Here is a 24,708-nt window from a genome sequence, read left to right on the forward strand (position 1 = left end):
ATGGGGGATGTCATTTGCTCCCAACTCCCTTCCCTTCTTCATCAGTCAGAATCCTTTCTCAATAGTGTTTTTCAAGGTGAAAAGAAATACACTAAGAACAAGATTTCTCCAATAATGAGAGCCCCTCACTCTTCCTGCTCCACTGGGGCTCTACTGCCACCCCAATGGCTCTGTGCCTTCCACCCTCCTGTCATGTGTTCTTCTGCCCCGCCATTAACCCAAAAAGACATCTTAGAAGCCCAACTCAATCTCTCCACCTCCCTGTCACCTCCACTGCTAGGCAATATAGAGTGATGTGGGGACATTATTCTGAGAGGAGGCAAAGTCTCTTCCAGCTATTTGGCCTGCAAACGTTAGTGTACCAAGCAGTGCCGGGAAGCAGGGATGACTGAGTTGCATTCATTGAGTGGCTTACAGTGCAGCTTGCCCTTGGTCCATCTGGAAGCCCCAAAGGTCAGACTGGGGATTCCCCAGCCCCAGACTACAGATGTCTGTCCCCAGACTGTTCCAGGCATGGTAGCCATGTGTGTGACTGGCCATTGGGCCAGAGTGGAAGAATGAAGGGCAGCAATGCCATACCCTTTCAGGGCAGATCCCACAGTCTGCTGTGGCCTATGGCCTGAGAGATCTTCTTGTTTTATAGATTCCGAGTTGGGAGATGGAAATGAAAGCGTTTATCCAAGCCGGGTCATCTAGCAAGGAAGCTGGCCGTGGAGCTCAGCAGAGACCTCTCCACTCAACAGCCCCTTCTGTGCCCCCACATGTCTCCTTTCCTCCTCCTCCTTACTGAAATTGAAACCAATGTGTTCCAAGTTACCATTTGTACCTTGTGCCACTCTCTCCCTGGGGTCTGGCTTGAACATCCCAGACAGCAGCAGGAACCAGACGAGTCCCAGACAGCACAGGTCAGGCACCCTGGGGCTGTTGAGCCCCTGGCAGGCTGTCCTGCTACTGCCCCTCAGCCCAGAAGCCCAAGGGGACCCAATGGCCCTGGCAGGCCCAGCAGACTGGGATCCCACTGCCGAGGCGCCTGTTCATGCCTCGCTCCTCCCCAAGTGGGACGGAGCTGTGCATTCAGTAAACTGACTTTATTCTCCCGTCCTGTTTCATACTTATTTTCCTCCAAGGATAAAGACTGAAGTTCTCTAGGGAGAAGGTGAAGGAGAGGGAGAGGGAAGCACATCTCTCACCCCACCTGACTTTCACTTCTGCTTGCTGGCTGTCACCATGGGGGATGACACATCCCAGGTCTCCTTGGGCTGGGACAGGCTAGTGCACCCTTGGAAACTGCTGGGTGTGTGGACTCCATGCTTCTCTCCTAATTGCATCTAGGGGCACAAAGACTAAGTTAAGAGTGGGTCAGTGAAGAAATTGTATCTGTCTGTGTAAGAGAAAAGATAGGTCAAAAAACTATTTAAAATGGAAGAAACATAAGTATAACCCATGCAAACATGTTACGCTAAGTGAAAGAAGCTAGGCACAAAGGACCACATCATCTATGATTCCATTTACATGCAATTTCTAGAAAAGTCTCTGGGGACTGGGAAAGAAAAAAGCATTGACAGTAGATGGGCCAGCCAGGACTTGGGATGATAAAAGTGTCACAAAGCTGGTTTGTGGTGATGTTTACACAACTGGACAAATTTGTTCAAGCTCATTGAACTGCACACATATGATGGGAGGGCTTGATGGCATAATTGTGTGTCTATAAATTTTCTGAAAATTAGAGGAAAAGCCAGAAAAGGAGTCCAGAGGGAGGAGGCTGAGATAGGAGGATTGCAAGTTCAAGACCATCCTCCACAAATTAGTGAGATCCTGTCTCAAAAAGGGAGAGTGATGTAGCTCTGTGGTTGAGTGTCCCTGGGTTAACCCCCAGTACTTTGGGAAAGAAAAGGGGTGGAGGAAAGACTACATGTTTAAAACTTAAGTTTTATAGCCAAGAGTGGGGGGGGGGGCAGGTGCCAGTAGTCCCAGTTACTCAGGAGGCTGGTGAGGGAGGATCACTTCAGCCCAGGAGTTCAAGTCTAGCCCAGGCAACATGGGGAGACCCCATCTCAAAAAACATATAGAATAAGTTTTACAGAAAGCTGTATGGAATCCCAAGTGGCTGTGCAAACATCCTGAACTGTCAGGATGTTTACACAGCTATTTGAAAACCTGATGAGGGTTTCATTAGAAAACCATTGCATTTTTGAAAACTGTACTCTTTCTACAGAAAACTTTGGGGGGGGGGATTTACCCAAACAACTAGGACTGCCGCCGATGAGACTGAGGGTAGGAGAGAACATATCCCAGCCTCCTCCAACCACTCAGTGGGGCAGTGGTCCATGGCTCTGCTATGTGGAGCTTTTCACCATCTGGACAAAGGCCCATTGATCAAAAAGAAGTGCTGAGGGCTGGGGTTGTGGTTCAGTTGTGGACTGCTTTCCCAGCCTGTGTGAGGCACTGGGTTTGATTCTCGGAACCACATATCAATTAAAAGTCAGTTCATCAACAACTAAAAAATATTTTTAAAATGTGCTAAAATATTAAAAATGAGTTAAAATATTATTTTAAAAAATAAGGCTGGGGTTGTGACTCAGCAGTAGAGCATTCACCTAGCTCGTGCAGGGTCCTATGTTTGATCCTCAGCACCACATAAAAACAAATAAAATAAAGACATTAAAAAAGAAGTGCTGAAAGGGGTGTCCTTCCCAAAAATCTAGTGGATTCTAGTGATTATTGCCCAAATCCACTAGAGGTTGAGGCATAGCAGGTGAATTATGGGGGTCTTTCCAAGCCTTGGCTCTTCAGGCATCCAGCATGGTGACCTTCCCATGTTTATCCACCATCAGATAAGTATGGGTCACACTTAACAGAAAAAACGCATGATGCTCACGACATGGAGCTCAGTCTCATGGGGACAGTGGAACATATACCAGAAAAGTCCCATCAAGGTATATGAGCCTTCAGATCCTACTATAGAGCCAGGCCCGGGGTAAGCACACAGCTGACACTTGCCTAGAATGGTCACAATAAACTGTGAGGCCCGTGTTGTTAACCCCATGTCACCTGGGAACAAACCCAACCTCAGGGAGGTTAAGCAACATACCCAGGTCCACGGAGTGAAAGTTGGCTTGTCAGCCACGTGCACACACCTGAAGCCTGTGTTCTGCTGCCCAAGACAGCAGAATAGGGGTCCCCAAAGTCAAGGGGTGCAGCAAATCACCTGCAGGAGAGAAAAGGGCCTTCAGGGATGGTGAAGCCCAGGGCCATGAAGAAGGGGAGGGGCAGGAGGGTGTGTACACAGATGTGGGGTGTGAGGGTGCCGTTGGCCACGATAGGTCATTGGGCAGGTTGCTGGGAGGGCCCCAAGGTCAGGCCAGGGATCTGAGAGCCCATACATAGGCAGCAGGGAGCTTTCAAACACGGCCACCCAGGCTGCCAATGGCAGGGGAGGCATCCCATGGCTTCAGAGCTTGGGGTAAGCCAGCTCCTGGGGGGCGTTGGGTGTGCGCTCTCAGACCCGGGTGATTGCTGGTATAAACATCTAATTAGTCAACTCAGCCCCACCCCATTTCTGTGCACTGTGCCCCAGGATCCCGTGTCCCTCCTCCACTGCCTTAGGAAAGGAGGCCACGGAGAAACAAGAGGAAAGAGGTCACTCAGCCTTTAAATCTCAAAATAGGCTCTGGAACCCTCAGCAGGGATGACAGGTTGAGACAATGTTCTCCGTCTCCCAGCCTGACTGCCGGAGAGCAGGGCCTGGCTCCAGTCCTCACTGCTGCAGGGCCCAGCAGTTTTATAACGCAGGGAGGGTGGCGGAGAGGGAGCATGGGAAGCTCGTGTTCTTGTGCCTTGGTTTCCTAATCTGTAAAGGAGGACAAAAGCACCCACCTCATGGTGTGCTGAGAGTGAGCAGCTAGCCCGGGGCCCAGGCATGGTCAGTGCAGCTGGCCCACTATCCTCAGGTTCTGCTCCCCATTCCACCAACCACGGATCAAAAATATTGAAAAAAAGGGCTGGGGATACAGCTCAGTTGGTAGAGAGCCTGCCTCGCATGCACAAGGCCCTGGGTTCAATCCCCAGCGCCAGAAAAAAAAAAAAAGAAAAAAGAAAAAAAAAGTGTGCCTGTACTAAACAGATACAGGCTCTTGTCATTCCCTAAACAATATAGTATAACAGCTGTTTACATCCTACTTACGTTGGGTTAGGTATATAAGTAACCTAGAGATCATTTAAAGTATGAGGAGGATGTGTACAGGTTATATGCACAAATACTACACCCTTTTATATAAACGACTTGGGCATCCTCAGATTTGGATATCTGTAGGGAAAAAAATCTACCTTGGATATTGAGGGGAACAAATCCTCCTCAGATATCAAAGGATAGCTATAACTTAATAAATATTTTATTATCATTATCATGGAGAATAATATGTCCAAGGCAATGGCCCAAGCCCTGCAGCTCCAGTGTGGGAAAAGACAACACTCAGAGAGAGGTGTGGAGGGGCGGCCCACCTCTGCATAAGCTGTTGGAATATACAGTGAAGGAGGACCAGATAACTCCCCCACTGCGTACCTTAACACCCCCAACGTCTTCAGAGCTCAGAATGCCTTGAAATAAAGGAGCAAATACTCTGGAAAAGCTGCCCTGGCTGAGATTTCCCTGAAAAGGCTAAAAGGAAGGTTCTGCCGTCAGCCCGTTTGCACTGCTAAATGTGTGGCCTCCAATCTGGACGCCAGCCGCAAAGCCACCTGGAGCAGGAAAGGCTGTCTCCGGCACAGCATCCGATTTGCTTTCTGGACAAGAAAGGGTTGAGATCTACTCCTCAACTGGTGCTGGTTCTGGTGGGAGTGAAGATTTGAGCCCATTGGCAGCCCCCATCTCTGAGATAGAGAAAGTCGGGCCCTGCTGGAACGTTTGAGACCTTCGATCTCATGTAGGTCCCCTCTCATGTCCTCCTCATTTCCTTGGTCTCCTTCCCCCTTTCCTGCTCGCCTTCCTTGGGGTCCTCCCCCAAGATGCAATTCTTCACCTCGTTCCTGCAACCGAACCGACTCACGCCCTGGAGCTCCCGGGCATCTTGGCCAGGCTCAGGCAGTGCCGTTCCAGGAAAACCACATGGTGTGACTGGCCGGCTCCTTGCCTCTGCGGCCCCACAGTGCTGCCCACTGGGCCAGGCCGGCTCTGCCAGGACACCTGGGAGAAGGCCATAGTTGACGTGACAGAAAGAGACTGGGAGAATGCTGTTCTCTGGAGAGCTGCCCTAATCTCCCATTCATGGATTCATTGAGCTGTCACTGAATGTCCAGGTGGCCCAGAGTTGGGCAGGTTTAGACCTGCAAGTGATGGCTGGGCTCAGTGCCTGGCAGACAGTGCCCTTTGCCAGGCCCACTGAGATGGGCCTCAGGGCATCTGCCACCCAGCAAAGTGCCTGGCACGTAGAGGCGACGCTTCATTTTTACTGAATTGAAATGAGCAGGAAGAAAGAAGGCGCTGCCATGTGTTCCGGCAGAACCAGTACTGTCCTGGTGCCAGAGGCAAATGGCCGGGCCTAGAGCCTTCCTCCCACCCCTTTAGAGACTTACAGGAGCACTCCCTTAGCTGCCACAGGGCAGATGGGAGCCCCCAACAGGGGGCTTCCAACAAGGTCTCTGGGAACTCCCAGTGCCTGTGAAGCTTGCAGGCGGGTGCAGGGCTCTGGGGAGACTCCAGTCATGCAGAAAGGCAGAGAGAAGTCAAAGACAGTGGACACCAAGTCCGCCCCCAGTTGCACTGGGCACTTGGGCCCTAATTCCCCCAGCTGCTCCTATGGCCCCCGAGACCCCATGCTGGACTTCAGCTCTCTGCTTTCTTCTCTTCCCAACAAGGGTCGGTAGGCATCCAAGGGGGCCTCTACCCCAGATTGGCTCCCAGCAGCTGTCAAGTGATCCTTGAGTCGTGGACAATGACAGGGCACTTAATTCACAAAGGGAGCTGTTCTGGCCACAGGTTTGGAGAGCGAATCATTTCAGGGTGAAGTGGATTAGTTATTAAGGACCTCTGTTACATTTTGGATCTGAGTGTCCCTCAGAAGAGCTCATGTGACAGTGCAGGAATGTTCAGAAGTGAAATGACTATGGATTATGCAAGCCGCAAGTTAAACCACGTGTTAATAATTTGAATGGGTTACTAAGTGGTAACTGTAGGCAGGTGGGGCATGACTGGAGGAAGTAGGTCACGGGGCCCTTGGAGATTATATTTTATCCCTGTCGCTTCACATGCACTTGTTCACTCTCTCTCCACCCCCACCCTCTCTTACCTGGCTAACATGAACTGACAGCTTTCCTCTGCCAAGTTCTTCCAGCATAATGTTCTTGCTCACCTCAAGTCCAGAGAAATGGAGTCGGCTGACCATGGCCTGAATCTCTGAAACCTTGAGCACCAAATAAAGATTTCCTCCTCTAGGTTGTCCTTGTCAGGTATTTTAGTCACAGTGATGAAAAACTGACTAACAACATCCCAGTGGATTGAGACTCCTTCCCCAAATGATCAGGCCCCCGCCATGGGTCCTGTTGTTGCTGAGGCTGCAGAAAGGAGACAGCTAGAGGAGGGTCCCATGCACTTGGCCACAGCTTTGGCTCAGGAATGCAGCTCACAAGCCCTCCCTAGGGTCCCATCTTGGGTGATGCCTCTCACTCACCCTGCAGTCTGAGTGCTTCAGGAGGCCCTGCCTCTCCAGCAGCTTATCTAAACCCCAGCAAGTGCAAGGGCATCCATGACCCCTCAGGCAAATCCTGTGCTCCTGTTTGCTCTTGTTTTCATAAAGAAACACTAGAAAGAGATGCAGGAAACCAGCAGGGCAGGAGGCTGTGGGCTGAATGGGGATCGGGTAGGAGGAAACTGCTTAATGTGTGTCTTTGTGGTTTTAGTTTTTTGGTTTTTTTTGTACCAGGGATTGAACTCAGGGGCACTCAATCACTAAACTGCATCCCCAGCCCTATTTTGTATTTTATTTAGAGACAGGCTCTTACTGAGTTGCTTAGTGCCTCGCTTTTGCTAAGGGTGGTTTAAACTCCTGATCCTCCTGTCTCAGCCTCCCAAACTGCTGCTGGGATTAAGGCATGTGCCACAGTGCCCGGCATCCTTTAGGTTTTGAACCATGTGACCACTGCCTATTCAGAAGAACAGAAACATGTTTAAGGAGTCATGAACAGAGTGCTGTTGCTCTCTCTCTCTCTCTCTCTCACACACACACACACACACACACACACACACACACACACACACACTCTGCATTGGACCATTGTTATAGTCCTGAGCCAAACAAACCACCATCTCCATCTTCTGGTGCTTGGATTATTACAAGAACTTCCTCGTGTCTTCCTGCTTTCACTCCCCCCCACCACCACCCTATTTCCTATTCATTGTCTAGTTCCCACATCCTCTCCAGACAGATTAGCCATTTGCACTGATTTCCCACCATACTTAAGAATGTCCACACTCTGGACCCCACCGGCCCAAGCTCCCTTGGGCCTAGCTGTCCTGCTGGTCCTCTATGGCACCAGGGATCCCTGGCTCTGGGCCAGGCCCGCATCTTTGCGTTGCTCACTCCCCCACCTTGTTCAGGATCCTGAGTCTCACTCCCTCTGGGGGCTCCTCCTCCATACCAGGGCAAACCAGCTCCCTGCCCTTAGCTGCCTTTGCTGTTGCTCCTCACGGCTCCCCTTCTCTTGCTTCACTGCAGAATCTCCCGCTCATCCTCTGAATAAAAGGGTGGATGAGCGAAGGTCCTGCCAATCCACTCCCTGGCCTCTGGGTAGCTTTAGAGTCCAAAGTTCCTGAAGACAAAAAGGAAATTTCTAGCAGCTAGAAGGCAAGTATAGTGGTTGCCCTAGAAGGATGATGATGTGGAGGCCCCACCCAGGGCTGACCTGGGCACCTTGAGTGCTCCTCTCAGAGCCTCAGTCCAAAAATAACAGCAGCAGCTAGCAGCTATGAAGCACTTACTGCATGTGCTCAAAGGCACTGCTCTGTTTGCAAGGATGATCTCACTTCATTCATAAGAATCCTTCCAACAGCCCTAGGAGGGGGGTCCTCTTCTCCCTGCTTACACAGGGGAAACTATAAGCTATGTCGCCTGAGCTCCTGTGCTACTGGGCAGGGGTGGCCTATATTGTCACCCTCTCGTGCCCTGGAACAGAGAGGTTGAGCAGAAAGGTGATAGGAGTGAGTGTCCCCACGAGCCCAGAGACAAAAGCAAAATGACAGGCTGCAGAAATGACACATGATTCAGGCTCCAAAAACTGACATTTATCTCTAAAGGGATGTGAGGAACAGGCTCGGCATGGGACAAGGCAGGGACCCTTATCTCTCAAGCCCCTGGAAGGTGTTGTGTTTGCTTTTCTTTTTTTCCTTTTTTAAAAACAATAATGGCACATTTAAAAAATCAAGTACTACAGAAAAGGGACCATGTCTCCAAGTCCACGTTCACATTGTCCCTCGCTGTGGCAGTGGACTGACTGCACACTCCATCCTGGCTGAATTCCAAACTCTCAACAAACCATTTAAGTTCACTCCAGGAGCCAGGGTGCTGTTCTCTTGGGGCCCACTAGAGGGAAGCACCTGGCATCGTCCCAGGTCTCCTGCTACTCCCAGGCCCCTGGGTCTCTAGCGATTCCCTCTTCTCTCTCCCAATCAGAGCCAGGAACAGGAGATGTTAGGGAACTTATTTTGGTCCCCACAGGGGACTCTTTCAGGGACCGAGCCCTCCCCCGACCGGCAGGAGATGACACCCCAACCTATCCCAGCTCCCCTTTGGGAGGATGGGGTGTCTCTCCCAGTCCTGTCTCCAGCCTCGAAGACACCACACTGGTGCCCTGATTCTCAGGCCTGACCTACCCAGGACCCTCCTGCCACACCACGTGGCCATTCCAGCAGACACAAGAGTGACAGATATGCAGCCTCCTCAACTGGCCCCCACCAAGAGCAAGTGGGCTCCCAAACTGGGCCCTGGCTCAGAAGGAGGAGCTGGGTGAGAAGAGGAGAGAGAGCAGGGTGAAGGGTAAGGATAGCTCCAGGTGGCCAGGTGGGAGGAGAGAAGCAACCGGGAGCTGCCTGAGGGGACAGGGCAGGCTCCCCAGGTCTGCAACAGGGAGGGGGGCCTGGGGCGTGGATCAGCAGGCCTGGACTGGGGAGTCTGGGGAGAAAGGCAGAAAGAGGCTCCTGTTGGCCCTCCCATCCTGCCTCTGGCTACTGTGGGGGCACAGCCCAGGTGACAAGACCACAGGCCCCCCAGAGAGGAAAACACCACTCTGCACCCAGCTGGGTCTCAGTCCAGTCTTCTCAGGAGGGTAGGACCTCCCCAGCCCAGGTCCTGCCCAGTCCTGGCTCCCAACAGCAACTCCCAAGGACCCCCTCCAGAGGCTAGCTGGACTGGTGACTAGTGGGGGCCTGCTGACCTGCGGCCCCAGGCTCCCCAGATCCAGCCCCTGGCCCTGCCCACGCCCTTGGCTCTAGTCTTGCTGCTCGTTCATTTCCATGTCAGACACCAGGATGTTCTTCTCTGTGGCCTCTCCTGGGCCTGAGCTGCTTCGACTGTAGCGGGCACCCTCGAAGGACCCACGTTCAACGCTCTGTCGCCGTCGGTAGAGGATGAGGGCCGCGGTCAGCAGGGCCAGGAGCAGCAGCACTGCCATAAGCACCACCACCAGGGCCGCCGGGTTCTCAGGGAGCGCTGCTGGGGTGGCATGGACATCAGGCCGGCAGCCCCGCCCATCCTGGCGGGAAGGGGAAGAGCCACGGGGAGGACGCGTCCCAGCACTGCTGTCCACTCACCTGATGGGGAGAAGCTGCGCTCCTCCGCTGTGGCAAGAGGGGGGTCTGGTTAATGCGGTCATCGTGAGAGTTATAACAATAGTTTCAGCAAACATTTTTGTAGAGTGCTTCCTAAGAGCTACACACTTCACTAAGTCACTTCATCCTCCCCGGGACTGAAGTGAGGTAGGTACTGTTACCATTCCCATTCTATGTCTCAGGAAGTGGAGGTCACCGATCTCACTTCATTCAAAGAACTGGTCCAACTGGTCCCCCATCACAGAGCTGATCAGGGATGTGCCCTTAACCTCTACAAAGTGACAGGGGCTTGCTGTCTAATTTGGAAGGTAAGTCCTACAGCTAGTCCTTCCTGAAGACTAATGTACCCCAAAGGAAGATCCCAGCTGCCCCTGGTCTGTTCATGCCCTCCCACCCACAGTGTTCCCTGAAAACTCAGGAGGGCCCCCTGGCGCCACCCCAAGACCAGCTTCATGGGATTGCAAGGGACAGGACAGAACGCGAGACTGCCAGGAAGCTCACTCACCTCGAGGGAGCTTGCAGACAACACCCATGGTGATGTTGGTGCAGGCGCCAGGGCGCCACAGCCCACTGCTGCTCTGAATCCAGTAGCAGCTATTGTGGCTCAGCATGCTGGGACCCAGGCCAGGGGACCCCCAGTTGGAGTAGTTCACAGCCGTGTTGTCCTGCCAGACCAGCATGCCACCTATGGAAAAGAGGGCACTGAGGGGATGTGGGGGCAGGGAGGTAGGTGGCAAGGAAGTCGTGGGAGAGAGCAGGGGTCTTCCAACCACTCCTCCCCTCCCACACCAGGGCTCTTGCAGAGCAGGGCCTCTCCGTACACACCTTGAGCCCTGACCCTCCCCAGCCCACACACAGCCCACCCACCTTTGGGGTTGAAGTTCATGCCCAGCCAGGCACCCCGACTCTGGCCCTCGGAGCTCTGTAGGTGCTCCCAGACAAACACATTCTCCATCTCATCCAGAATGGACAGGACTGACCCTCCCGCTGTGCACAAGGGAGGCAAGCGTCAGAGCAGAAGGTCTCCCTAGGGTGGCAAAGTCCCCCAGACCGGCTTCTCTGGCCGCCTGAGTAAGGATGGTGTGAATTCCAGACTTTCAGGTGTGTGTGTCTGTGTGTCTGTCTCTGTCTCTCTCTCAGGAGACCATACTGTACATATGAGGTCACATAAGGTCTCTGTGTGTTAGAACGTGGGCGGGACCCTGGGGTTTGTGCTGCCTACAGGTAGAGCGCAGCGAAGGGACTCCACCGCAGAAGGTCTCTGCCGCTCGGCCGGTGGGCGCGGCTGCCGTCCCTACCTCTCTGGCAGCGCTGCAGCGCCTCCTTGTGGCCCAGCAGCAGCTCCATGTGGAACAAGTAGCAGTGCTCCCTGAAGGGAATCCAGGCCGAGTCCGCCAGCCCCTGCGGGCAGCTGCCGTGGTAGTTTATTCTTCGGGGCGGAGAGGGGCCTGCGGGGTGCAGGATTGAGGAAGTGGCCCAGCGTCCTCCCCGGGTCCTCCCATAACCTGCCCACGCACTTAGCCCAGCGGGTGGCACTCACCCCTGCTAACCCCACACACGGCCCCCTGCAGCTTGGTGTCGCAGCTGGTGGTGCGCCAGGCCCCATCCACGTCCACGTAGGCGCAGCCGCCAGGCTGCTGGGGCTCCCCCTCCTGCCAGCCCACAAAGCTCAGAGGCTCCTCTGAGACCCAGGAGTACCTCCGGGAGCCCTGGGCACAGGCAGTCGTGGGTGGAAAGAAAGGGACAGTCAGGGTGGGGCAGACAGGGCGGGGTGAGAAGGGACGGGGAGAGGAGGTCCAGGCGGCCGGTAGGTGGGCGGCCAGGGTGGGAGCGAGCGCTGGGAGCCCACCTCCTCACTGGCCAGCCCGATCCAGAGTGGGGTGCGCAGCCCTCGGGCAGCCTGCGTGAGGAAGGCCTGCGTGTAGGGGTCAGGTACGCGGGCCAGGCTGGCGTTGCGGCTCTCACACAGCAGGAGGGCGTCATGCCAGCGCAGCGGCTTCTGCAGCAGCCGGAAGGTGCCATTGAGGTAGGAGAGCTCAGCGCCCGGGGCAGGGGGCGACGCTGCTGGGGATGGGCTCAGGGAGAGGTCTACAGGGAGGGGGGCAGTGCTCAGGCTGGGCCCTGCCTCCCAAACCCCATTCCCAGGCGTAAGGCTGGTGACACAGACGTCAGGCAAAGGCCATGTCTCTACCAAACATGGGGCTTGGCACAGATTAACCCTAGGTAAGTGTCAGCCCCTGTTATTAGTAACACATGTTTTCTAACAAGTAGAGGAGAAAGCTAGGGCCTTCATCTACCCCTGATCAAGAAACCCAGGGCGGAGGGAACCCATGCTGGTAGCTGGCAGGTCCTGGAGCATAAGCCCTGACGCCAGGCATGTTGGCACATCACACAGCCTAGTGTCTGCCTGTCTCTAGTGATCCTCCCATGCCCCCAAACCTTCCTCCTGAGTTCCCCAGTGCATCCCACCTCTCTGCCCATCTGCCTCCCAAGCACATATATGACTCTGGGGTCCCCTCCTGAAGTAGGGGACCATGTTTCATTCCTCCTGCCATGGCCCAAAGCAGTCAGACCAGTCCTGGAGTTTCCAAGTTCTCTGGTGACACATACCCGTGCCCTTCTGGCAGATGAAGCCATGTGTCTCCTCCGTGCAGCTCCGATCATCCCAGCGGCCAGTGAAATGGGCTGACGGGCTGTGCAGGACCACCGCACAGCTGGTCTGAGGGGAAGGAGCTGCTCAGGGGAGTCCCAGCAGCTGCCCCGTCTAGTGCCACAGTCCCCAAAGGAATAGCAAAAGGCTGAGAGTAGACCCCCATGGCAAAGGCACCCCATGGATGAAGGCATGGGTACAAGAAGAGTGGAAGGGCCCCCTCACCGGTTTGTTGCCACTGGGAGCAGGACTGGGGCCAGAGGGCTCCCCTGGTGCCCAGTTGGCATATAGCAGAGGCTCCTGCTCCACCCACTGGAAGTCCCTCTGCGAGGCATGGAGGCCAATCCAAAGGTCAAAGTTCACATTGGGCAGGCTGGCTGTGATGAATGCTACAGTCCCCAGAAGAGAGTTGTGAGTGACAGCAGCAGCTCCTGCTTGCTCCCTCTAGCCACTTGGGAGGACTGTATTTGAGGACACCAGGGCCTCCCTGTGGGCTGGCCCTACCTTGCTCTAAGGGGTTTGCAATGGTGACCAGCTGGGCTTCTTGCTGTTCACAGGAGAACTGCGCCTCTGACCACTTCACCCGGTCCTGGGGGTCCTGGCCCTGGATTCGGAAACACTGTGGAGCAGAGCGGGGCTGTGATGTCCAGCTTCACCTTCCTGTACCAAAAACCCAGAAACCCCCACTGTGCACCCATCAGTAGCAGGTCCTGGGGAACTTTGAAGTTGTGAGACAACAATGTCAGACCAGGACATCTGGGTCTCCAGGAGCAAGGACCCCACGCTCCAACCTGGCAAAGCAGATTCACACATGTGTGCCCGTCCTTTGGGGGGTTTTTTAAATGGGAGGACTTCTTTGGGCCACCAAGCTCTCTCCTGCCCTGATGTCAGAGCATGGGCCAAGCACCAGGAAGATGGAGACAAGATCCATCTTGCTTTCTGCTACACAGCTTTCTGAATGCTGTCTGATATCCGTTATCTTTCTTTTTGAGCTTAAATGATCATCCCCAGAATATTTTCATCTGTATTTTTGAATGGTCTTTGCTAAGTCTGTTGACTTTACATGTTTTTCCCACCTTTATTAGTTCCATAAGGTCAAAAGAACCCCCTATGGAAAATCTTTATAGTGAGTGAAGAAATGGGTGATTTTCAGTAATTTCCTGCTCTGAGATGGTGTGATGGGGGAAGAATGGGTATAAAGAAGCTTTGGAGAAACAAAGACAGGGATGGGGATGGGGTGAGAGGAGGTGAAAGTCAGAGGCCAGCTCTGACTTTACCTTTCTGGCTTCGATGTACTCTTCTGTATAGTAGGAATGAAAGTCCATCTTTTGGGGTCATCTGTAGGATTAACAATAGCTGAGCATGACAGAGTAGGCCAGTGAGTTCCCTCACCGATACCAATTAGCTCTAGCACCAACTTATTGATGTGGATGATGGATTTGGGATAGAAAATAGTAAAGCCCCCTGGGGATATAGGGCAGTGGTAGAGTGCTTGCTCCCAGCACGGAAAAAAGAATAGAAATTATATACCCAGAAATATGGCAAGAGGTTTGTTGTTGTTATTGTTTAGGTTTGTCACCAAGTTTGTGGATTTTCATTTCACAGAAGTAGTTTAGAGTTGTGCTCAGGCCCTACTTAAATAACAAGTAGAATTAATTATAATATTAGAAGCAGCAAGGTCACAACAACATAAGCAAGAAGTTACAGGGCAGAGGCTGGGGCTGTAGCTCAGTGGCAGAGCACGTGCCTAGCATGTGTGAGGCCCTGGGTTCAGTCCTCAGCACCACATAAAGATAAATAAATAAAATAAAGGTATTGTGTACATCTACAACTAAAAAAATAAAATAAAAAAAGAAGTAACAGGGCAAGTATATTAATTAGGATATTAGTACATTAAACAGTAGAGTCCCATCCCAGCAGCCCTGCAGCCCTGCTCCCCAGGAGCTGAGAGCTAGTGGGGAAAGCAGACTCAAAAGGCTTTATATACCCAGATGCTAAGGAGATACAAAGAATGACACACAACTAGAAAGCAAGGAGCCTGGGAGTATAGTGAAGGAGCCAATAAGCTTGCATACTTGGAAAGTTTCCTATGAGGTAGGAGAGTGACTGGCTTTAATATACTGATGCTGACAAATTAAGAAAGGGACTGATTACAAATATAAAATGTCTTCATTTTAATTATTAGGTGGAAGAAGCCATTGAGAATAAGTTTCCAGAAAAATCTAATGATGTTGAGAGAATGCCCAAAATATGATACTCAGAAATAAAAGTAAGATATGAAATCGCATTATTTACTATGATCTTAATTCCATGGGAAAAGGCAAGAAGGAGAGTAATAAATACTGATAGTGGTGACCTCTGGAGAGCATGGGTGAGTTTGGTTTTATTTTTTCTGCATTTTCCAAAGTTTTAATAATACATGTCTTATTTTTTTTCTTTTTTTGTACAGATAAAACAGGGTTGGTAGTCTCTTAAATCTTCGAAGGAGGGTAAGGACTAAGGACACTAAGGCTGGCTGCGTTCTGACGTGTAACAAGGATTTAGGGATTTTATTATCTAAAATTAGCTAATCTAATCCTCACAATAGGGCTAAGTGGTCTTAAAATGTCCTGCAAAGAAGCCATGGCCAGAAGTTAATTCTGATGCAATGATGCCCACATACAACAAAGAGATGATGAACTTCTCTTCCTGGTATAAACTCTTGCGTGGGAGGGGAATACTAGGGATTGAATCCAGAGTCACTCTACCACTGAACTACACCCCCAGCCCTTTTTCATTTGTTATTGTGAGACAAGGTCTTACTAAGTTGCCCAGGATGACCTCAAACTTGAGATCCTCCTGCCTCAGCCTCCCAAGTCACTGGGATTATAGGCATGTACCACTACACCCAGCTTCCTGGTATAAACACTTCTAAAAAAAAAATTGAAGGTCAAATCAGGTCTAATAAATCAGCCCATGGATGCAAAAGGAACCACTTTGAGGAAGATACATCTTGGAGGGAGCATTTTGAAAATATGGTTAGAAACACACTCCTTTTCATTAATTTTATTGCCCCAAACTGTTGTATCTGCACACTCGAAACACTCAGGAAGAAGAGACTTCCAAAAATGTTATTTTTCAAAAAAATCTTCTGACATTTTTTAACCCTCTTGATCAGGTCTTCTGATTCATTTTTGAGGCAGATGGGAAGAGAAAAATTTACTATGTAACTTTAAAACAAAACCTTTGTTTAGTGGGTAGACATCACAAAGGATCAAATTAAGATTCTTAAAAAATAATGAAATAACAGAAAGACAAGTACCACATGTTTTATTCACATGTGGAATGTAAAAAAGTTGTTCTCATAGAAATTAAGAGTAGGAAGGGTGTTACCAGAGGCTGAGGGAATAGGAAAGAGGGAGAGATGGGGAAAGGCTGCCCAGTGGGTAGTAGTTATAATTGGAAAGAAGCTAGAAGTTCTGGGGTGCTTTTGCACTGTAGGGTGACTATAGCTATAATATGCTACATATTCCAAAAAGCTAGAAGAAAGGATTTTGAATGTTCTCACCACAAACAAATATTAAATGTTTGAGGAGACAGATATATTTACCCTGATTTAAACATTACATATTATATAATGTACTAAAACATCACATGGTACCCCATAAATATGGATCATTTTTGTTTTTATATATCAGTTAAAAAGTAAAGTTTAAAAAGTATGACATTGATTTTCTGTTGCAGAGAAAAAATAATGAAATATATGCAATCACGTGGTTCTTATTAAAATAATTTTAACTATTTAAAAAAGTTTTTTTTAGGTGTAGATGGACACAATACCTTTTTTTTTTTTTTTTTTGGGTGATGGTGCTGAGAATTGAACCCAGCACCACATCACATGTGCTAGGCAAGTGCTCTACCATTGAGCTACAATCCCAGCCCCAGATTATTTAACTTAATAATTATTATACTTGACCATTTGTGTGAGTTCAATTCAGACCATTAATCATTTTTAATTTTAAAATATTATTTTTAAAATTTTTAGCTGATGCTTCAAAGTCTCTTGTTCTTTTACCACATATAACATTAGTCACATCGGTGTAGAAGTAAATACGTATTTTATGGACACCCATGCACCTATGCAGGAATAAAATGTTTGGGTATGTATGTTCAATATTTTGTTTTACTAATAAAAGGGTTTATTATCAAAAAGTATGGCAATCACTGATCTAGAAAATTCACTGAAGACTTTGGACAACCTCAATTCCTGGTAGAATGACTACACTGTCATTTTCCAAGGAGGCTAGCCCTGGCATTGGGGACAAGTAAAAGACAGGAAGGTGGGTATAGGCAGACACTATGATTCCCATGGGTGCCCTCTCCCCACCTCCTACCTTGTTGAGGAACTGGTTCCAGCCAGAGGGGCAGCCCCCCTGGGCTGCAGGGAGGAGGTCAGGGGGTTGTGTCTCTCTGGTGCTGTTGCTGCGCTTGCAGATGTAGGGCAAGGCTGTCAAGCACTTCTGGTCCCCCCAGTCCTCTGTGAAAGGAGAGGGAAGGTGGTCACCCCAGGGCAGGGCACATCATGGCTGGCAGTACTCTCTGCCTCATGCCATGAGAGGAAGGACGCTAGGCTGGGGCTCAGGGGCTATATCCAGCTCTGAACTCAAGTCCTCTGGCATGAGGGTCATGGAGACGGGACCAACCCTCTCTGGGTCTAGCCCTTCTTGGATTTGGGTACAAAGAAAATAAGAAGAGACTGATGGCCTCTGCTCACCTTACCACCCCCAACATTGACCCTCTCCACGCTGATGGCACCCTCTGTGTCCCCCACCCCCGTCACCCTCACCTCGGCTGGCTGTCATGTACACGCACTTCTTGTCCTTGCCAATGGGCCGAGGTTTGCCTGGTGCCCAGGAGATGAAGTTTATAATGGAGCCATCTGACCACCTGCAACAGCACAGAATGGAGTGACTGCAGCACTGACCAGGGCTCAACCTCCCCTGTGTGCAGCACATGGCAGTAAGAGAAAGGGGAGTGGGCTCAGAGCTACAGAGCTCGTGAAGCCATGGATCCACCAGGTAAGGTCCAGCCCTCCCCAGCAATCCTTTCTCTAAGAAGCCTGAAAACCTGGGAATGGGGGATCCAAGAGCAAAGATGTGCTCAGATTCCCATGGACTCCCGGTCCTTCTGCTTCAAGCCACTGATGCATGGTGGGCACTGAATATACTGTCCCCTCTAAGCATCATATGTTCTGCCCACGTCCTGAGAGGCTTCGTTCATGATGAACAACCCCAGACATAATAGGAGCTGCCATTATTTAGGCCCAATGTGTGCTAACTGCGGTTACAATGACTTCCCTTTTATTATTTCAAATTCTCACAAGAATCCTAGAAGGCAGGCCTCATTATTCCCACTTGCAAGATGAGAAAAACAAGGCCGGAGAAAGGCCACACAGCCAGCAAGGAGCGCTGGATTCTAACGCAGGTCTGTTTCTGTGTGCGGGCAGCCTCCCCACCTCTAGCCTGGAGATGCGGCTGTTCATCCACGCATGCGCCCCTTCTCCCACCTGAAGCGCCCGTCGCCCTCGGAGGTGTGCAGGCCGATCCACCAGTGCTGCTCCTGGCCCCGGGAGAACTGGGGGAGCGGGAAGGGCGGGTGAGGGCTGGCCGCCTCCCTGCCCTCAATCCCTGACCTGCCTTCTCCAGGCCCACAGCCCGGGGAACCCACGGCTTCTCAAGCCCACCTTCTGCAGGGTGTGTCCCAGGAAGTCCAGCTCAGCCTGGCTATGCACCGAGGTCAGGTCGGCCTGGAACCACGTGCAGATGCGCTGCGCCTGCGCCCACGTGGAGTGATGCTCGAAGAACTTGTACTCCGCCTCCTGGAAGCGCAGCCATTCCCGCCGGCCTGTGGAGCAGCGCAGCGGTGGAAGTCAGGCTGCGACAGCCCCCCAAGCCCCGCATGTGCACCGCGGGGTGGGCAGAGCCAGGGCAGGCCGCCCCCCACCTCCCCAGGCACAGTGGCTGAGCACAATGGGCCCGGTTCCAGACCCTGCGCTTTCCTTCTCTCCCTCCCTTCCTTCTGTGGCTACAGGGCTGCGGGGTCCAACTCCCGTCAACTCAGTCCCCTTTCCCCTTGGTTTTGTTCCTGGCCGCGGTGGACTGGGGTAGACTGGGGTCTCACCTTGAGGGCTGATGTCCGGATCTCGCACGTCCACGCCTACAGAACAAGGACAAAAAGGCTGCAGGGGAAGGAGACCCTCCCCAGCATCCTGGCCCCGCGCCCCTCCCCCTGGTCTGCGTCCCACGGTGCCACCCGACCCAACCTCTAGGGATCTTGCAGATCCAGTCGAGCTGCGTCTCGCACTGCATGGCCACCCACTGCAGGGAGGCCAGGTCCAGCACTGCACAGCCCCGGATGTCATCGTCGTCGTGCCGGCTCCGGTCGAAATTGTGGTAAGAAAACTGGAGGGAAGAGGGATGTAAGGCACGAGGCGCAGGCTGCCCCATCCCCAGGACAGGGGGACACAGTAAGGCCTGGCCTGAATTAGGAACTCCCAACCTGGCCTGGGTGTCCCCTCTCAAACCATTTTTTTTCTTTCTTTCTTTTTTATTTATTTATATATATATTGTTGTTTGTTTGTTTTTGTTTCCTTTTTGTTTCCTGGGGATTAAACTCAGGGGCACTTACCCACTGAGCCACCTCCCCAGGCTTTTTTTTTTTTTTTTTTTTTTTTTTGAGATAGGGTCTAACTAAGTTGCTTAGGGCCTCGCTAAATTACAGAGGCTGGCTTTGAATTCACGATCCTCCTGCCTCAGCCTCCTGAGCCGCTGAGAATAAAGGCGGGTGCCACCCTATCCAGCTCGCTTACCTTTTTGCCCGACAGCTCTCAGCTCTCTGGAAGCTCTACTTCTAGGAAACCCCATCATTCCAGGATTGGCCCTGCCCCACCAGACTCCACCCACAAACCAGCCCCACCCACCTTCTGGTCCAGCCCCTCTGCCAGTCCACCTTACCCCTAGGCCATCGCTCCAGCGCCAACTCTGACCCCCTCCAGGGTCCCGACGGTTCAGGCCAATCCAGAACCAGTGCTGCTCATGGATCTCAGGCTCTGATTCACTTCAGCAGAACCCAGGGTGGGGCAGAAGAGAGGAGAGGTGAGGGAGGTGAGAGCTGCAGGCATCTCAACATAACACCTGACCACTCTGTGACCTGGGCAGTCCCCAATGCCTGAGCCTTTCCACCTGAACTTCACACTGGCCCACCAAAGCACTCTTTTGGAAGGGTCATGGGTGTGGGGGGGAGGGGTGTTCTTGTTTTGTTTTAGAAAAGTCTCTCCCTGGAGATAAGGACAGCTGGACCAGGCTCCCAGCTCAAGGCTCAGTGGCCTGGTTCCCCTTCCCTTGGCTTTCCCTACTCATCGAAGTTCTGGGTGTTTTTACTTTAGGCAGGTTAGGAAGCTGTCTGGCATGTAGCAGCAACCTGAGACTCTGGGGCTAAATAACCTGGACTCAAGTCCTAATTCACCCATGGACCAGCTCTGTGACCTTGGCAAATAACCTCACCTCTCAACCAGGGTCAGTGGAAAACGTGAGCTATTATAATTACTAGTCAAATTCTTGATGATTGCTGAGAGAAGATATCCCTGGAATTAAGACTCATTGGGATTTTTCCTGATCTAAGGGATGACAAGTCTATGTGACAGAATATAGTAGTTGGAGCCCACAGACCAGAGATGGAGTCCTGGAGGGATCCCCGAGGGCAGAGCTGCAGCCTTTCTTCTCCCACTGGGATGGTTTTGTGTTTTTTTGTTTTGTTTTATTTTGACCAAGGATGCTTAACCAATGAGCCACATCCCCAGACCTTTTTAAAAACTTTTTTATTTTGAGATAGGGACTCACTAAGTTTCTTAGGGCCTCTCTTAAGTTGCTGAGGCTGGCTTCAATCTTCCTGCCTCAGTCTCCTGAGTTGCTGGGAGTTCAGGTGTGTGACACAGTGCCCCAGCTCAGGATGGTTTATCATGGAGTGGTATTATGGGATGGTGTAAGGCAGAGGTGAAATGCTTAACTTGAGTCAGGTTGTAGGCTTATAATGGAAAGTCTGCATTTGAGAGGGTGTTGCTCGCTCCATGAGGCTTGTGAGCACATGGAGTCTCCTATGAATGAATGGATCACACCAGTGTGTTTGCCCAGGTCTCCAGGGGACCGTGACTATTTCAGAGGGACAGGATGGTCCTGGCACTAGTGGAAGATACACAGTTATTCCAAGCCCTCAGACAGGCTGTGGCCACCTTCACTCTGTCCACCCTGCCTCTTGCCCCACACAAGCTGAGAGTCAGCAGCCATGGCTGCTCCCGCACATATACAGGCAGTCCCCTGTCCCAGGCTCAGTACCCAAAGATCTTGTTGAGCATGTTGGCTACAAAGTGCTCTTCCTCATAGCTGGCCAGGCTCAGCAGCTGGGCCCCCAACTCCTGGCAGGCCCCTTGGGCCTGGATCCAGCTCTTCTTGTCCTGCAGCCGCTCTGAGCTGAACACCTGCAAGAGCAGAGGCCAGCTGTCTAATGGGTCTCCACTGGCACCTCTCCAGGTGACAACTGCCACCCTCCAACGTGGCAGCAAGAACGCAAAGTGCTTTGGCTTCGCTGGACCAAGGACAATCCTGCCCATCAGAGAACAAGCCCCAGGGGAAGGTGTCCAGCTCAGTCAGCTCCTGGAGAGAGCAGCTGTGCCCTGTCCCCTGACCAGTGGGACGACCTGGACTCTAATCCCAGCAGATCCACAGCTTGCTGTAGGCAAGTCCCTTCCTCTCTCTGGACTTCAGTTTCTGCATGTAATAAAAGACCTTGGACTCCATCAGTGGCTCCCAAACTTGGCATATTACCATGCCCCAGCCAGACCTACTCAATCCAAATCTCCATGGCGACAGCCTGGATTTTTATTGTTTTGTAGTGCTAGGGCTCAAACTCAAGCCCACGCATGCGAAGTTAGATTTTTCTCAGGTTCTCCAGGTAATTCTGAAATACATTCTGTTCCCACATGTGGGAACCTCTGACATTGATGATCTCTACAGTTCCTTCAATTCCTCAAATGTTTACTGAGCATCTACTATTTGCCAGGCCTCAGATTCCACTGGTGAGAGTTTCATCAAAAATTACTGCTATCTGCAGTGTGGTGTCTCTGGATGGTGGCTGCTCCCCCAGGCTCCCCACGTAAGCTGCCCCTTTGCTTTTTTCTATCCCCCACCATGCCAACAAGCTGCCCTACCTTGTAGCAGTACCGGAGTTTGGGGTCCGAGGCCCAACCCTGAGGACAGGAGCCAGTAAGGCTGGGTGTGGGGTCTGGCCCTGGCAGCTCTGGTGTCACTGGTGTGCCCAGGCTCTGTCGGCAGATGTAGCGAGCCCGGAACGTAGTGCAGTTCTTCACCTCCCATAGTCCCATGGCGCTGCCCGTGGCCAAGGCCACGCAGCCCCCACGGCTATACCCTGATGAGGGGAGAGAGGAGAACCACAGACTGAGGAGGACTCACTTTCTTGCAGGGTACCCCTGCAGTCCCGACTGGGAGCATGCTTGGCCATCTCTGCAAAGACAAGCTCTGTAGAGTCCGAGCCCAGGTGGGAGGAAGGAATGAGGCAGAGTCCTAGTTCTTTGCTTCTTTACTGTGAGAGCTTGGGTAATGTTGTTTAACCTTTCTGAGCCTCTCTCATTATCTACCTCATTAGGTTATGGAAAGGGTTCAAAAAGCTAATGTGAGCCATGTGCGGTGGCCCACACCTGTAATCCCAGCAGCTCGGGAAGCTGAGACAGGAGGATGGAGAGTTCAAAGCCAGCCTTCACAATGGTGAGGCCCTAAGGAACTCAGTGAGACCCTGTCTCTAATAAAATACAAAATTGGGCTGGGGATGTGGCTCAGTGGTTGAGTGCCCCTAAGTTCAGTCCCCAGTATGCGCCCCCTCCAAAAAAAATCTAATGTGAAATGGTAATGATGCTAATGTCTATGCAGTGCACTGTATTGTGCTCACTATTCTGTGCATTTTACAGATATCGTCCCTTTCCATGTGTTAGCACTTTACATATATTTAAGGCTCATGCAGACTCTTATGAGGAAGGCATCCCATTTGACAGGTGAAGACACTGGGACTCAGAGGATGCACAGCCAGTAAACAGATTGCCTCCAGGGCCTGCCTGACCAACAGGCCACACTGGACAAATGGTCACTACCCTGGGAAGCCCTGGAGCACAGACCTAGCGGGGCAAGCCCACCACGGCCTCCCAGCTCCCCCAGGGCCAGTCAAAGAAGGAGGCTGTCAGTACCATGGGGTGGGGCTCACCAGGCTGGTCCCTGTTCCAGTGGGTGTACATGACTTCGTCCCCACTGAGCCAGCGGAAGGAGCCGGTGCTGTTGAGGTCCTGCAGGGCTGTCCAGAAGTACTCGCCCTCCCAGTTGTAGATGAGGCTGCTGACGAAGGCCTGCTCGAACCTTTGGGAGGCAGCCTGGTCATGGCAGGGAATCTATCCCCACTCCCTGGCCACAGGCCAGTCTCCCTGCTCTAGAAGCTCGGGGGATGTGCCTGGCCAGTAACTTGCTCAGGGAAGTGAGAAACCTGGGCGCTCATGGAGTAACCCAGTTCCCTCTTCTACCATCCACACCCCTTGCCTTGCTGAGAAGGAAGGAGAGAAAATCAGACACAGCCAAGGTCTGTCTTCCTTGGGCATCCTGCCCACGCTTGTGCCTGCCCCTGCCCTGCCCACGCTGAGGTTGCCTAACAAATGACTCTTTCTTGTGATAAGATTTCAAAAAGAACTAGGAGCCCATTGAATCTCAAAGGACTCCAAGTCCCTCTGGGCATGGTGGCAGGATACTACTCCGTTTGTGAGAGGGGCTACATTACACAGGTCATGGGCAAGAGTGGGTCTTGACCCCTCCTGTACCTGTTAGTGATGGTGACCAGCTGAGAGCCATGGTCAGTACACAGGCGCCGGGCCTCACTGTAGGTCACTTGGTCCTCTCCCAGCCAGTAGCAGGATGGGCTGTGCCATGTCCAACCCTGGCTCAAGAGAGAGGACAGAAGAGGGGCGTCTTTGGAGAGGATGATGTTCCATCTTTGCCAAAAAAATCCTGGGGCAGGGGATGCCATCAGGGGCATTGCTGGATGTGCACAGGATAGAGGTGACAGATTTGACCCCCGTGCCTATGCTGTGTTTTGCACCTGGTCACTCTCCCTTCTCCCACCACTACTCACAACTGTCAGACCAGGCTAGAAGCAAGGTCTCCGTGTGGCTGACGGACCGGACCCACGGCCTGGCTCAGAGAGATGAGAGGCATCTAAACCAAGAGGCACGGGGTGGGGGTGGGGGGGTGCAGGGGTAAACTGCTGATTGGCTGGGAAACCAGAGAAGAAAAGCTGGGGAGAGACGCCAGCTTGCAGAGAAGGTTGAGCAGTCGTCAGGGCCTACAGATGGGGAGGAAGCGACTGGCAGGAGGAGACCCTTAGAGACCAGCAGAGCCAAGGCAGAAGAGAAGCAGGTGTGGTATGTCGAAGTGTCCATCAGAGGGGATACAAAGTCCCCTGGCCAGGCTGAGTGTTAATCACAGCCACTCAGCACCCTCCACACACATACCAGGCGGGCCTTGGTGCTAGGCGGTTAGCAATTCCTCACCATCCCCTACCTCCACTCCACCCAAGCCAGGACAAAGCCCCTGTCCCCACGCTGAGCACACTGACCCCAGGCTCCGCCGCTAGCCCCTGTCTGCTCTCTCCTTTCTCCCCAGCTGATCATGCCCACTGGCATTTCCTGCTCCTCTCCTGGGGGAGGGTCTGGATTGGGTAGGGGGGACTGTGGTAAGGGGCTTAACCCAAAGGAAAACAGGAGCCAGACCAGCAGGGAGGGGCTGCTGGGAGGAGTGAAAGGCCACAAAGTATCCTTTATAACTGAGAGCCCCTGCCAGGTTGGGGGGATAGGGGTGGGGGAGCTGGGAGGCCTGGAGGAGAGAAATGGGTGGTAACTCACTGCCCTGTCCCTCACTGGCCTTTTATTCCTTAATCCTCTCCTTCCCTCTCTGAACTTCTGGAAGCCCAATAGGGCTGGGAGCACAGGAGGGAAAGGCACATCCCACTCCCCCAGAGGAGACAGAGAGGCACTCGCTGTGCCAGACAGAGGCCTGTGCCAGTGAGGCAGAGGGGGAGGAGGCCTGGGCCACAGAACCTCTGCCCACCATGACTGGGCCAGGCTTGGGGGGGTCACCCACCCCCACTTCTTTGTTCT

General features: G+C 52.3%; 2 protein-coding genes across 6 annotated transcripts in view; one reads left to right on the top strand and one right to left on the bottom strand.

Annotated features, from left to right (window-relative positions):
- The window catches only part of Marchf10 (membrane associated ring-CH-type finger 10), an 86,740-nt gene extending 85,643 nt beyond the window's left edge, over window positions 1–1,097 (top strand). For all 4 annotated transcript variants that reach the window (XM_040268632.2, XM_005328180.4, XM_078041912.1 and 1 more), the window contains one exon: window positions 644–1,097. In XM_040268632.2, the coding sequence (XP_040124566.2) occupies window positions 644–696 (53 nt within the window). In that variant the 3' untranslated portion in view covers window positions 697–1,097. The remainder of the gene's footprint in view (window positions 1–643) is intronic.
- A 7,156-nt stretch (window positions 1,098–8,253) lies between these two features.
- Mrc2 (mannose receptor C-type 2) overlaps window positions 8,254–24,708 on the bottom strand; it is a 55,812-nt gene continuing 39,357 nt past the window's right edge. The window contains exons 10-30 of one of the 2 annotated variants that reach the window (XM_078041910.1): window positions 23,374–23,489; window positions 22,773–22,921; window positions 21,709–21,926; window positions 20,837–20,979; window positions 19,460–19,562; window positions 18,769–18,907; window positions 18,627–18,662; window positions 18,190–18,350; window positions 18,013–18,080; window positions 17,293–17,393; window positions 16,841–16,983; window positions 12,972–13,086; window positions 12,693–12,856; window positions 12,428–12,536; window positions 11,667–11,905; window positions 11,358–11,526; window positions 11,116–11,265; window positions 10,685–10,804; window positions 10,323–10,502; window positions 9,800–9,826; window positions 8,254–9,701 (exon numbers count right to left, since the gene is read on the bottom strand). In XM_078041910.1, the coding sequence (XP_077898036.1) occupies window positions 9,478–9,701; window positions 9,800–9,826; window positions 10,323–10,502; window positions 10,685–10,804; window positions 11,116–11,265; window positions 11,358–11,526; window positions 11,667–11,905; window positions 12,428–12,536; window positions 12,693–12,856; window positions 12,972–13,086; window positions 16,841–16,983; window positions 17,293–17,393; window positions 18,013–18,080; window positions 18,190–18,350; window positions 18,627–18,662; window positions 18,769–18,907; window positions 19,460–19,562; window positions 20,837–20,979; window positions 21,709–21,926; window positions 22,773–22,921; window positions 23,374–23,489 (2,874 nt within the window). In that variant the 3' untranslated portion in view covers window positions 8,254–9,477. The remainder of the gene's footprint in view (window positions 9,702–9,799; window positions 9,827–10,322; window positions 10,503–10,684; window positions 10,805–11,115; window positions 11,266–11,357; window positions 11,527–11,666; window positions 11,906–12,427; window positions 12,537–12,692; window positions 12,857–12,971; window positions 13,087–16,840; window positions 16,984–17,292; window positions 17,394–18,012; window positions 18,081–18,189; window positions 18,351–18,626; window positions 18,663–18,768; window positions 18,908–19,459; window positions 19,563–20,836; window positions 20,980–21,708; window positions 21,927–22,772; window positions 22,922–23,373; window positions 23,490–24,708) is intronic. The other variant, XM_078041911.1, reaches the window with a different exon arrangement.

The sequence above is a fragment of the Ictidomys tridecemlineatus genome, chromosome 3, assembly GCF_052094955.1.
Source record: "Ictidomys tridecemlineatus isolate mIctTri1 chromosome 3, mIctTri1.hap1, whole genome shotgun sequence".
In the NCBI taxonomy this organism is placed as follows: domain Eukaryota; kingdom Metazoa; phylum Chordata; class Mammalia; order Rodentia; family Sciuridae; genus Ictidomys; species Ictidomys tridecemlineatus.